This window comes from Penicillium nucicola (genome assembly GCF_028828085.1).
Source record: "Penicillium nucicola strain IBT 29836 chromosome Unknown utg000002l, whole genome shotgun sequence".
NCBI lineage: Eukaryota > Fungi > Ascomycota > Eurotiomycetes > Eurotiales > Aspergillaceae > Penicillium > Penicillium nucicola.
The window spans coordinates 3,523,919-3,537,873 of NW_026643126.1; the positions used below are offsets into that span (position 1 = coordinate 3,523,919).

The following is a 13,955-nucleotide window of genomic DNA, read 5'->3' on the forward strand; positions in this document are numbered from 1 at the left end:
CTATGCGTTATAAGCTAAGTTAAGTATAACTATAACTAAGACCTCTACGCATATAGAGAAAGAGAGACACAGTTTCTCTTTCATACCACCCATGTGCTCTCTTTTTCTTTAGTCCTACTATCCCCAATGGCCGACCTGTTCGCAGCAGATAGACAGAGTCGGGTCTCTCTATAAGATCCCCTCTTCACTACTGAATAAGTAAGGGTTGCTAGTATGACAGGGAAATGATATTGATGTTACCTAGCGTTTTTGTATCTGTGAAGACTTGTTTGACAAGCTATAAAAAGATGTAAAGCCTAAACCATGACCCGAGTTTCCCAGTGTAGAGACAGAGAGCACACAAAAGTCGCGAGAAGGAGGAAACTAGTAAGAAAACCAACCGAAACGAGTAGAAAAAAATCCTATGCAAAATCTGTACAATTGGATGGCACTAGAAGGTGCAACATAGTCATGCCGCGTCATTATAAACAGGAAAGAGACAAGAGAGAAAAAAACAGAGACAACCGACAGATAATCTAGCGGTTCAAGTTATATAAAGGTTCAGTCGCTCAAAAGAAACGCCATAGAGATATATGACCAAAAAAAAAGGAGATAGGGAAAGCACAAAAGAAAAAAAAAGATACTACCGGTAACTTAAATGCCCATTTCCACAGCCCGCTGTGTAGAGCGAGCCTTCACAAATTCAAAGCTGTCCGTGACGCCTTGCCAGATTCCGGGTACGAAATTGCGTACCCATGCGCAGATAACCAAAAGAAGAAGGGGAATCTAAGAAAAACGTTAGTTATGAGCAGAACGAGAGGGGGTAAATGTAGTTGCTTACCCAAATGAAATAGAGGTTGCGGTCGCTGCCTAGACCCTTCATTCGTCGGGCCTGTTGTTCTCGAAGATGCTTTTGTTGCTCATGCGAGATGACCTTGCGGCCAATCGTGACCTCCTTGAGCTCCTCTTTGTCGGCCTGGGCCAGGGCGGACACGGAGGCAGCCTGCGATGATGATGCCACGGGAGTAGCACTGCTTTGAGCCTCGATTTGAGCCTCAAAGTGTTGATCCAGAGCTGCCTCAGTCGCGGCGCGAAGGAGGGATGTCTTCTTCATATCGTCATCGGCACTGGTCTCTGGGTGCGGATATAGCTCATCGTATGACGGTGGTTGAGTTGGGCTTGGTGCTGAGTTACCCTTGAGGTAATCCCACCAACCATCGCCAGCAGCAGGCCGATGGGGAACAAGATTGGTGATGCGACGCATCATTCCTTGACCTTGGTAATCCGGAAGGGCAGGGATTGCGGGGATCGCGGGCATTGCAGGCATCTGGGGCAGAGCCGGAATAGTGGGCCAGGCATTCGCCACGCTGTGTTGGAACTGGTTGATTTGAATAGCCAGTTGATCACGCCAGGCTACAAGAGGAGCTGGTGGGGCAAAGGCTCGCTCATGGCCAGGTGCAGGGTTTTGTTCACTGTTATCCACGATAGGAGGATTTAAGTCTTGGTGCATACTCGAACGACGAGAGGAAGTGAAGTGAAGAGAATTAGAGTCGGAGTCATCACTGAAATCATCCTCGTCTTCAAGATCCGACGAATCATCAACAGCATGACCAAGAGAGCCAGAAGCCGATGATACCTCCCACATAGAGCTGAGCGAAGCCGAGCTACTCTGCCGGCGGCGAGATGTAAGCGACCCAACACTGCGAGACCGGTGGTGACGGGAGGGAAGAAGGGCAGCTTGATGTGCAGCAAGGGTTGTCGCCAGATCGGCGGCAGTGAAGCCACGGACGCTGCGGGCATTGGCATTGGCACCGGTCAGACGTAGGCGGTTGACGATATGAGCATGACCATTAAGGGCAGCCAGATGCATAGGCGCGTTTCCGGTGTTGTCCTGGACATCGGGGTTGGCACCCCGTGCCAAAAGCCCAGCAACAAACCTAGTAAGCCCGAGAGAAGCAGCAAAGTGAAGAAGACTCTGGCCTGTGGCACTGCGAGCGTTGTACCGCGGCGGACGTGGGCTATCGTCCAAGTCAATGAATTCCAAATAAGTCAACATCTTGGAATCAAGATCACTGAGCTTGCCCTGGTTATCAAGACCCGGGACTTGACGTTGCTGACCACCAGAAGAGTTGCCTTGCATGTCACCCTGCATGTTGAAGAAGGCGTTCGGATCGCTTCCCATGATCTGCTGAGCCGTTTGGAATGCGTCCGCCTGGCTTCCAAGCTTCTGACCAAGGATGTTCAAGGCTAAGCGGTACATTTGAAGTTCACGATCATCCACGTAGCGGAAGAATAGCTGCTGCTTCGGCATGAGTGGTTGAGGTTGCTGAACTTGACCAAATGTCGGGTGCTCATGCTTGAAGACAACAGACACCAACCCTGGCTGGAGAGCAGGAGGAGTCAGGCAGTTGAGACACTTGTCACCCCAGAAGGTGGTTGTTGTTGCAAGAGTGTCCCCGAAAACAACCTCCATACCAGGATAAAATCCGCTACCCAACAAAGTAACTTCAGTACCTCCGGTAATTGAGCCCTCGGCAGGTACCAACTTATGAATCACCGATGGCAATCGATTAGGGGCATTGTTTAATGGAGGCCAGACCTGACTTGATGAGTTCGTACCAAGTGCGAGAGCGAGGTTAGGATCCTGGAACCCATTGCGATTCGAGCCACCTGGGGTCCCAGGACGACTAGGATGTGCTGAGCCAGGTGTAGAGCCCATGGGGACCTGAGCTAGGCTATCCAAACTCTGACGTTGGGCGGGAGTGGGGTTGAAGAAAGGATTGTTGTCATTGCTCTGGTTGGGAGTCGGGGGTCCGTTCCCATACTGGCCGTTCATTGAAGAGGGCGTGACGAAGGGGCGTTCGGTAGGTGAAGCGTAGCCACGAGCGGCTGCGAGCTGTGCGGCATTGTTCATTGCTGAAGCGGATGATTGAGGGGTCTCAAGACGTGTCATCGTCAACTCCGATGGCAACCTTCCGGAGCTGCTGTGCTTGCGTCGTTTACTCTGTGGTCCTTGGAATTCCGATGGGGAGGCTCCTCTAGAGAGGCTTCGAGATGATTGCGAGTTCACAGGAGCTCCATTTGCTGAACCAGGAGCCGCAAATGAGCTAGGTGTGAGTTGATATTGAGAATTAAATCTTTGTTGGAGACCTTGCAGGTCCGTCGGCGATTGAGGCCCAGCGAAAGGACTCTTCCCGTTTTCAAGAGTTTGCCCTGAGGGGAACACACCTACTCCTGGAAGCTGTGTCCCATCAGCAAGCGAAGGTGAAGGACCATTTAGCACAGGTGCGGATGGAGCCTGCGTCTTGTGGTCGTCGGTAATCATGATCGAGTTAGTGATGGCCTGGGCCACCACGTTGTCGGTGTGATCTTTGATGGTAAAGATGACCTGGAATCCAAGCTTCTCGTTCTGGTGTCGACAGTAACAAGCAATTCGCATAGGCAATTCTACTTGCATAGATCCTGGCGGTGCTGATCCCATGTCACCATAGTTGCCATTGGTGTTCTTCGGTGGCTCTGTCCACTCCTTGATTTCACTGGTATTGAAGACAATGACTCGCTTTTCCTCATCCTTCTGGAACAGTTCGTCCTCCTCGGGCTTTCGTTGCTTCTTGCGGGAGGCACGTTTGCGCTCTCGTTGTATACACCCGCTGCAGATCTTAACGTCGCCTCCGTCTAGCGGACGTTCGTCATCCGAGGTTGGTTGGTAATGACCACCCCTCGTCCGTGCAAACGCCCGCTTCATCTTCTCTCGGTCTTGCATGGCGCTTGTGCAAACAAGACTTGTGTGCAATTGGAGAGTGTCATTGAGAGGTTCGGTGGCAGGAGGGGCGAGGAATTTGAGTTTTGAGATGGTGTGCGAGGGAAGGCGGAGTTTCTTGACGGCGGTGGGAAGAGGAGAGAGGGTCAATCGGATGGGGATTTGGGTTTCGACACGGGATTTGAGGGAAGTGGGATGCACCGTAAGAACAGGCTGCAGCGGAGTTGCTGAGTTCATCGGAGGTTGCGCTGGGGAGGAAGCGAAGTTGACAGGGAATGGGTACGCTGCGGGAGAGCCGAAGTTCATGTTGGGCGAAAGGGAGGCGTTGAGGTTGAGAGACGATTGCCGGTTCATGTTGATGCCTCCAAAACTCTCTTCTAGAATTGATGAGGGCGACTGTCCACCCCACTGCGGAACCGACCCTTCTAAATCATGATGCATGTTGTTTGAGTACGGTGACTGGCCATTTAGTCCAAAAGCGAAGAACGGGGATCCCGGCGCATGAACCTGAGACAAATAATATATTAGCGTTACTTCGATGAAGCATGAATTGGTGACTCACCGGAGGTGCAGCATCGGATGAAAGCCCTGCGTGGTTACTAGAAGGACTCCATAGCTGTGATTTGGGGCGCTTTTGCGGTCTCGGTAAAGAGGCATGATCGGATTTCAACGGACTGGGGCTGCTGGCCGCACTTTCAAAATCAAAAGCCGCATCCATCGCCTTATTGCTAACCTCCAGATCGGGATCCATTGAAAACCCGCCATCCATGGGAAAGGAAGGCTCAATATTGAACGGTGATTCCTCCTTGACAGATGATAGTTCCGGGCGCATCCAGTCTTCCGAGTAGTTCACAGAAGCCATGGGATTCTCACTGTGAGCGGCGGAATTTGTGGATGCAATCGAGGTTTGTCGCATATGGTTTCGCGGGGATTCGGACGAAGAGCTGCGACTCGAGTCATCGGGCGATTCGGCTGGCGAGTCAGCGGCGAATGCAGACACCTGCCTCAGGGGGTTTTGGTTTTGATAAGATTTCGAGGGCCGCGAGATACCATTCTGACGAGAAGTCGTCGCCCTGGCGAACAAATCATCGAAATCCCCGCCAGCACTTTCGGTCGACATTTCGAGTTTTGTTGGGTCGAGGAAGTCCATGTTGGCGTTGCGGAAGGTGGACTCCATTTCGTCGTCCATAATGATCGGGTCCAGGGAAGGGAATGCGGGAGAAGAAGGTACCTGCGATGGTCCCATGCTTCGCTGTCTCCAAGTTGAATCTCAAATATCACAGGAGTTGAATTCACCCGCCACCTTTATCCTTGCCGAAGGCTTACCCGCGGTCGGAGCACGAGATACAATGTTGACACGGGTTCTAACAGGACCAGTCTCCAGAGACCATGGCCCTGCGCTTGAAAAGTTGAGAGTGGTGAAATATGGGGGTTGGTTGTTTGGGGGGGGAAGTCACTGCCTGGGCTTGTGTAGGAAAGGAGAGCGGGAAAACTGTGAACGCCGATCCAGCCCGGCCGAACGTCAATAGAGCAAGTCCACCAATTCTGAGATAAGATGATCTGATATAAATAGAGGGCAATACAAAGGATTAGAGAAATGCTTCAGTCAATTCAGAATAATCGCGAAACAAGATGAGTCGATGTTGAGATGGTTATCTTTCAACTACTATAAGCCGGACACCTCAGGCACCGTAAGCGGTGACCCAATACGGTACACGTAATACGCTGTTCACCGACTCTGATTGGTCAGCCGTGGTTTGACAGCCCTGGAGCCCCCCGGGGAGAGCCTTCTGGATCTTCCTCGTTGCTCCATATCAGTTTTAGATCACATTCGATTCACATACTGTACTCCTTCCATTCCAACATTGTATCACATATTCCCTATCCGGTCTCGCCTTTCTTTTCCATGCTTTTCTCTTCCACGCATCCGGCTCCTCTAGGAATGACCCGACTGCTTGGAATACTTACATTACGTGTTTCGCCAAGCACCACACAGACATCGGGCTATCATGCCCTTGTTCATATGGCCCGCTATCGGTTGTCCGACCATTGAGTAACCCAGTTAGCTGCAGTGTACTTGGATGCCCACCTTATCAACCCCCTCCGCACGTTGGGACTTGGATATGATCGCCATGATCTCCCGAGCCCATCTCGGCACAGCTTTGCGCACAGCCCTCAAGACGGCACATTTCGTATAACCCATATCGCAATCTGTTTGTGTCGAGATCGGGTAATGGGTAGAGACCCGAGGGATTATCGTAACCCGGAAGGCGAGCCTGCAGACGGAGATCGAGTTCACGGAAAGCCACACGGCCGAGACTGACATTCCATTCGGTGCATCTAGATTTGCATGGATGATTGCCCGGCTCATGATGCGCACTGCCCCCGTTGAGATTTGTGAGAGGCGTGTCCGGAATATGACTTGGAAGGCAATATCTCCTCGGGATAGCAAGACATTGTAGTCAGCATGCAGTTGGCGTTGTGAACCAACGTCATTCTCTTCGCTTCAAGATGGCAAGTAAACAGTTAGCGCCTGAGTCTTTAACTCGAAGCTCCATTGTGCAGGAAGTCCAGCCTTAAACCCCTGGATAAAATTAACGTCTCCGAGTCGAAGCCCACTGTGACCGATGCAGGTCAAAGGCCGCTCTCGGACTCCGTGCGGGCCGGTGTGCCGGGTGTTTCAAAGTGAATGCGTATAAGCGCCAATACCCCTCAGCCAAAGAGGCGAGTTAAAGTTCTTGGAGGAGACAGGCGTAGAGATTGAAATCTGAAAGGTGAAATCAACCGGTTGGGTTGTAAAGAAGAGAAAAATCGTTGAGTGGCCCGGGCCCAGATATGCCATTCTGCCAGCTTCTCGTACTTCGCATTTACACCAACACATCACCTCTCCCTGTTTCAACTTGAGTCCCCTTGAGCAGGACACTCTAGACAGCCTGGACCCGTCAGAATGTTTGGTGGAGACATGTCGCCGGTAGCAGTCTCCTATTGACCAAGCTTTTTTCCTAGATTTTAACGAGATTATTCCGACACGCAGGAGCTCGCATTGCTTCTTGGCAGGGCGGAGGTGTCAATGCAGTGATGGATCATTTCCAAAAAGGGGAGCAGAAGCCCTAGTGTCCTCGCAGCTGTCACGATGAAACTTGATCTGTCGCAGACAACCGCTCAGGGATCGACAGGCACCAACTAGAGCAGGGCTCACTGTCGAATGCCCCCCTTTCATTTGTCCGATGGGGCATACCTTAATTAATTTTCTTTTTAGCGCATCTTGGGAACCCCCAGCGCGTTAGAGATCAGTTTGTTTCATCTATCTCTCACCTCGGAGCTGCTGGTGTCTCGGCCAGCTGAGGATTCTCCACCTATGGGCGCCGAAGCAGAACGGCGGAAATCCATGCCATACCAGAAAGACCTGAACTATTGAATTGCTCCGTGATGGGGTTCTCTTGGCAGGGGAAACGGTGCGGCTCCTATCATACCGAAAAGAGCCATGATGCCGATGAGGTAGAGCATATAAGACTCTGGCGTTGCCGTCCAAGTTGATTTTTCCAATCCATCAGTCCTTTGCATTCCATTCTTTTCAAGGTCCAGTACCTTCTTCTCTCTTTTTGCTCTTTTGGGTTGACTTCATTGACTGAAGTCCCCTTTGCATTCTTTTCTTATCCTCTTTGATCCTTCGATCCAAACGCTGTGCGTTCTTTTCATCACAACTTCTTCAAGATGTCTATCTCCAAAATTGCTGGTCTCGTCCTCGCCTCGGCCTCCATGGTCGCTGGTCACGGCTACGTCTCTGGTGCCGTTGTCGACGGTACCTACTACAAGGGTTTCATCGTTGATACCTACAACTACATGACCGATGTTCCTGCCAACATTGGATGGGCAGAGGATGCCACCGACAACGGCTACATTGACGGCTCTGCCTACTCCGAGCCTAACATCATTTGTCACAAGGATGCCACTCCCGGTGCCATCTCCGCTGAGGTCAAGGCTGGTGGCTCCGTCGAGCTCCAGTGGACTGCCTGGCCCGAGAGCCACCACGGTCCCGTCATTACCTACATGGCCAACTGTAACGGCGACTGCTCCTCCGTTGACAAGACCACTCTTGAGTTTTTCAAGATCGACGAGGGTGGTCTGATCGATGACAGTGCCGTCCCCGGCACCTGGGCTTCCGACCAGCTCATTGCCGCCAACAACAGCCGCACTGTCACCATCCCCAGCTCCATCGCCTCCGGCAACTACGTTCTCCGTCACGAAATCATCGCCCTGCACTCCGCTGGTGAGTCCAACGGCGCCCAGAACTACCCCCAGTGTCTCAACTTGAAGGTCACCGGCGGTGGTAGCGACAGCCCCAGCGGTACTCTCGGTACCGCTCTGTACAAGAACACCGACCCCGGCATTCTCGTCAACATCTACACCTCCATGAGCTCCTACACCATCCCCGGTCCCGCTCTGTACACTGGCGCTTCCTCCGGATCCGCTGCCACTGCTGCCTCCTCCGCCGCAGCTGCTACCACAGCCGCTACTACCACCCAGGCTGCCACTACTGCTGCCGCCTCTAGCGTGAGTGCCACTCCCATTGCGAGCTCCTCGTTCTCGCACCCGGCCTACAGCCGCACCAAGCGTCCTTCCCGCAGCGCCACTCCCTCACCCTCATCTACTCCTACTTCTATTCCTTCCATCTCCATTCCCAGCGCGGCTGAGGCTACCCCTGTCGGCGATGCTCCCTCTGATGTCACTGTGACCGATTACGCTACTGCTCAGGTTACTGACCAGCCTGCAATCCAGACCGCCAGCGCCGCCACTGTCACTGTCCCTGGTCAGTCTGTCCAGAGCGCCGCCCCCGCTGCTGAGGAGTCCTCTGCCGCCGCTGCCACCACCACCACCGCTGCCGCTGTGCCCGTTCCTACCTCCAGCACTACCTCCAGCACTAGCTCTGGCTCCAGCTCTGGTTCCAGCTCCAGCTCCGGCTCCTCCAGCTCCGAATCTAGCTCCACCACCTCCACCTCGGACTACTCTTCCTACCTCAGCTCCCTGAACGCCGATCAGCTCCTCAGCGTCATCCGTTCTACCCTGAAGTGGCTTGTCTCCGACAAGAAGGTCCACGCCCGTGACCTGTCTATTTAAAAGCGCTCAACGCCGCTAGATGTATAGCGATGAATATTTGCCTGTTCATGTCTATACATCGGTTTTCTTTTGATATGATCTTTTGAGTTTTGGAATCGGTTGGAAATCGGATCGGATATCCTGTCTGGCTTGTGATTTCTGGACGGACTGCATGTAACAACACCGTCCTACGGATTTTCTTTACCTTTCTTTCTTTTTACCTCCCCTGGGAGACGAGAGACTCGCTCACTGAGTTTCTTTTACATATTTTTTTCTTATGAATGGAATTGCTGGACTGCTCAACTTTGGTGCTTTCTCGTAGTCTTGGCCGTCTTATGAATGTCGAAGTTGGTGCCATGGTCTTTAATATCAGCGCTGATACAATCAATGTTATCAGATTATACTGCATTGTCTCCCACTATCCTAGTTTTTCTCGATCGGTGAGACTGTATGTTCCTGGAGACTAGCAATCACAACTGTCCAGTCCTCATCAGCACAGCCATCATATAGTGCGTTGAAGGCCACTGGCGCATGGAAAAACGCCAGAGCCTCCAGTATACCTGGCAGACGGAAGCACCCTGACCCTGGGACTCATTGCTCATGACTAAGACTTGCACGATCTACATTTGATCTGCACCAAATGAAGAAGGCATAGAGGTCAATCTTGAATCAACCATACGGCTCTCATCCCGACTGGTAGTATTGTGTATCCATCAATAACACCACTTGGAATTCTCACCATGAGCACATCAATGCAGATCACGGATGGAAATGACCTGCGTTACACTTGAAATCACCCCCAACAGATTCTCGCCACGCTTCCAAGGCGATCGAATAGTATGCTGGACGAAGATCGCCCAATGACGCAGTTCTCGATATCTTGAATGTTGCCCATGCAGGAAGTAACGATTATGGGATCGTACCCTTCACTTAAGGTCTCGGGATTTGATACTTGTTACACCATGCATTGCTGATGAGATCCTCGAAATAACTTGCGATTCGAAAATGCGATTGATTTCTTGAATTGACTGTTCTATCCATATGGAAAGCATGACTCCATCTTGCAATCATTTAATAAGTTATAGCCCTTCACAAATTCGAGCTGGGTGAGTGGAATGTTGGTGGTTTCGCCCTGTAACACAGAACATCAAGGGATGGCATATACTGTAACCGAGGCTTGCAGCCTCTTCCTCGCACTGTGAATGCTCATCGCCAATTAGGGCTTTCCCAGAGTCTCACATCCCTGGAATAGCGGACGTGGTTGCACAACATGAAGCTGGCCTGGGGAAGGTTGGCCACCAACAGACCGACGGTGTAATGTTTTGAAAGTACATAATCAACTGCATGAATATAAATATTTTCTAATTCCAGGATCTTGAAAAGGCACTACTTGGTGATTCATCGCCTATCAAAATGGAAAAGCAAACTAACGACAACACTAGCCAGGATCGCCAGTATTCCGAGGATGAATCTGACCTTCAAATCGATTATCCGACGGGTTGGAGGCTGTGGGTTATTACAATAGGGTATACTTGAAATTTCATTCTTTTCGCTATGTATTCAACACTAAGGACCTCTTTCATCCTCTAGTCTGCTCATGGGCCTCTATCTGGTCAATCTCGAAGTGACCATCGTGAGTACTTCACTTGTCCGTATCACGAATGATCTCAACGGCTTCAACAAGACAAGTTGGGTGGTGACGGGGTTCTTGACAACATATACCTGTGAGTATGAAGTTAAAATCAATCAACTGTTCCAAGATTCTAATAATCTAGCTTTCATGCCGTTATGGACTAAGATCAGCAATATCATCGGACGCAAACGAGCAATCCTAGCTTCAATGGTTATCTTTTTGGCATTTTCGCTGGGATGTGCCTTGTCTAAGGAAATGAATCATTTGTGAGGATCAGAGTCAGGCACCGTTCCAAAAACACAGCTGATCTTCTCTCTGAATAGAATCATCTTCCGATCGCTACAAGGCGCAGGCGGGGCAGGAGTCTACTCGCTTGTCATCCTCTGTGTGTATGAGATAGTCCCAAAATCCAGAATGCCATTCTTTGGTGCCCTGCTTGCAGTCACGATTGCGCTCGCCTCGCTGACGGGGCCCATTTTCGGTGGTCTTGTGGCTGAGAACTCGGCATGGAGATGGGCCTTTTATGTGAAGTGAGTGGATCGATCTTAAAGCATTCCATTTCGAGTTTGACGAACCCTAATCTCGAATTCTACAATAGTCTCCCTCCAGGTGGATTGGCAGTCTTCATGTTGCTCGTCACTATGCCGTCCGACTTTGGAAGTATCAAACCACAGCCCTTGTCCGCCCTCCTGCCAAGCTATTCCCTGTTCTTGAGTCTCGATGCATTGGGCTCATTCCTTCTGCTGGGCGCATCTCTTCTGCTGGTCACAGTACTCAACGAGACAAACATCGAGTTCGATTGGTCTTCGGGGACCGCCATTGCCTTGATCGTCTTGTCTGGCGTAATGTGGGTTGCATTCTTTGCATGGGAGTGGTTTATGCCTGATTACCTGCCTGCTCTGCAACCTGTATTCCCGAAGCGGTTTTTCTACAATAAAGCATGGATGGGAATGCTGGCGTAAGTCGAGCTGAACGCAAAGTGTTACGAAAATTGGCTGACTTCTTATCCAATGCAGCACCAACTTTTTGTGTGGTTGCCCTTGGAATGTAGTCATTGTCTACCTGGCGCAACGATTTCAACTGATTACTAGGCTCGGCCCTCTTGATGCTGGAGTACACATTATCCCATATGCTGCAGTTGCAACTGTGTGTACTATGGTCACCTGTCTAGCAAGCCGCAAGCTTCGCATACCTGTGGTTTACTTCGCATTGATTGGATCTATATTGCACACTATTGGCATGGCGCTTTTAACAACACTTCCAGAGAACTCATCTTATCCTGCCAAGGGATATGTATTCGAAGCCATTGCTGGTGCTGGTGTTGGAATTACAATTGGAATCCTTACATTGGCCGTGCCTTTCATTGTTGAAGGAAAGGACTTGGGTGAGAGCCAATTTCTCCTTTTGCTTACTGTTCTGGTAGTGTGACTGCTAACACATATATTTTAGCCACGGCTACAGGCGCTTTGAACCAAGCTCGATTCTTGGGTGGAGCGATTGGATTAGCCATTGCGTCGAACATCCTCTACAGCAAATTGAAAAGTGACCTTCCCCATCAGTTGCCTCCTGCTCAAGTCAATCTAGTCATTGAAAGAGCGGGGGCTATCGAAACCCTGCCAGAAAAGGTTCAAAAAGTGGCGGCCACTGTTTTTGCCCAGAGTTACACTGTGCAGTTCCAGGCTATGATTGCTTTTGCTGCTTTACAAATTCCCGCATCTTTGTTGATCTTGAAACGTGGACGGCAATATGTTGCTAGATAGTCGAGCCGATGTCATGTGAACAGAGAGATGAGATGGGTGGCTTGTTTGGTATACTTTTAATGATAGACTAGTGTTCAAATTATAAACAAGGTTGATCTTTCAATTCGGCGTCCCAAATTCAATGACCCAAGATAGTGGCAAGGCAAAGGCAAAGCCATATCGTACGGCCTAAAATCCAGTATATATAATGGTTAACTGGCAAAGGCCAATCAATCTAGACATACAAAACTGCATTTCGACCTGCCAAGGCGTTGACTACCACAATTATAGTGTAGAACAGCCCTGTATTCTACAACCAGGAGAAGGGCCCGAATCGGGAGATGAAAATGAGATAATAGTCAATTTAGATGTATACACCATCCAGAAGATAGACAATCTATAATAATACACCAGCCTCGCAATCCTCACAGTCTTCCCAAGCCTCCTCTTGACCACCTTGAAGTTCCCGACTTTTATCACCTTTGACAGTCAAGACCTCTTCAAAGAATCTACACAAAGCATCCAAGAACTCCTCAGAACGAGGTACGTAGTGAGTTCCCTTGAAATAATGCGTATAAGAATTCTCACAGCATTCTTGCAGCCGTGCACATTGATACTCGTGAATCATCGTATCCAGGGTACCAATCACATGAAAGAAAGGTGTTTTAATGCAGCTGTAGACCGGCTTATAGAACGGATTTGCCAGTGTAAATCCACAAATTGAAACCGCAAACTCCAAAGGAGGGTGGTTGGTCTACGAAAAGTCAGACCAACACCATCACTTACCACAGACATTGAAACGCATAGCTTGCTAGAAAGCTCTACCCACTCACCTTGAACTCGAAATTGCAAAGCGACTCTCTTTTTTCCAAGAGCGAGGTGACAATAGTAGCCACAGTCGCGCCTGTCGAAAAGCCCATGACCCCGATGAAAGGCCCGTACTTGTCTATATATCGCATGATGTTCGTGACTGACTTTTCAAGACCCCGGATTCGGTCTTCGTCGATGTCGCCGTATCCCCATGCCCAGGCGTGGTTCTCTTCTCCCTCGGGCTGGTCCGGATTGACGGGCAGCTTCGCGCATGGATAGTGGAATTCGACGACTTCAACTTGGCTTTGAGATGGATCTTGCTGTACCGCGTTGAGCACGATTTGCTCGGCTTTCCGTTGTAGGAATCGTGTCTTGCATCGAAAGAATTGGCCGGATTGGCCGTGTCCTGGATTGTTGGTGAGTCCTTGTGCTGGAGGATTTGTTCAGATTGAGGGTCAAGTACCGTGTAGCATCAAGACTTTGGCGCATGATGGATCTGATTTGTATGCTGTTGTGGACATGATGGGAAGGTTGAAAGTGAAATGATTTAGACTAGTAGATTTGAGATCGAAGGCTTGCATCGAATTATATAAACCTTCGCTCTACACTCTAGTTGTGCAAAATTTGTCTGAGTATCGTGTACCTGTGTTGGTGACACACATAGTCCATACCCAATGACGTTGGTAGCAAAGAATGACATAGATGCAAGCTGCATATTGGGCCTGGAATGGGGTGGCAAGAGTAATCGGTGTAACTCCATCTATGGATGCCAACGTGATTACTGATGTCAGCATAGCAAGCCCGATTATGGAACATGAGCATGAGTAGCAGGCCAGGAACAGGTGAACTTTTGCATAGCGTGTAACTTTATCTACTTCCAGGGCTTATTGGTTATCGTCAAGGACTCATGATCCTGCGAATAGGGTGGAGCGGCGAA

The 13,955-nt window shown here is 50.2% G+C and overlaps 4 protein-coding genes across 4 annotated transcripts; 2 read left to right on the forward strand and 2 right to left on the reverse strand.

Moving 5' to 3' along the window:
• Positions 1-633: 633 nt before the first annotated feature.
• On the reverse strand, positions 634-4,985 carry N7511_003082 (putative membrane-tethered transcription factor (SPT23); the record flags this gene model as incomplete). The annotated part of the gene is made up of 3 exons (XM_057125507.1): positions 634-765; positions 821-4,246; positions 4,302-4,985. The coding sequence occupies 3 exons, from the start codon at positions 4,983-4,985 to the stop codon at positions 634-636; spliced, it is 4,242 nt and encodes a 1,413-aa protein (XP_056987666.1).
• A 2,468-nt stretch (positions 4,986-7,453) lies between these two features.
• N7511_003083 (AA9 family lytic polysaccharide monooxygenase) lies at positions 7,454-8,857 on the forward strand (the record flags this gene model as incomplete). The annotated part of the gene is made up of 1 exon (XM_057125508.1): positions 7,454-8,857. The coding sequence occupies one exon, from the start codon at positions 7,454-7,456 to the stop codon at positions 8,855-8,857; it is 1,404 nt and encodes a 467-aa protein (XP_056987667.1).
• A 1,392-nt stretch (positions 8,858-10,249) lies between these two features.
• Positions 10,250-12,229, forward strand: N7511_003084 (uncharacterized protein; the record flags this gene model as incomplete). Its single annotated transcript, XM_057125509.1, has 7 exons — positions 10,250-10,334; positions 10,408-10,560; positions 10,612-10,735; positions 10,793-10,999; positions 11,068-11,427; positions 11,486-11,853; positions 11,919-12,229. The coding sequence occupies 7 exons, from the start codon at positions 10,250-10,252 to the stop codon at positions 12,227-12,229; spliced, it is 1,608 nt and encodes a 535-aa protein (XP_056987668.1).
• Positions 12,230-12,605: 376 nt separating this feature from the next.
• N7511_003085 (uncharacterized protein) lies at positions 12,606-13,539 on the reverse strand (the record flags this gene model as incomplete). The annotated part of the gene is made up of 3 exons (XM_057125510.1): positions 12,606-12,962; positions 13,042-13,448; positions 13,482-13,539. 3 exons carry the CDS (start codon positions 13,537-13,539, stop codon positions 12,606-12,608), a joined length of 822 nt encoding a protein of 273 aa, XP_056987669.1.
• Between the last annotated feature and the right edge of the window lie 416 nt (positions 13,540-13,955).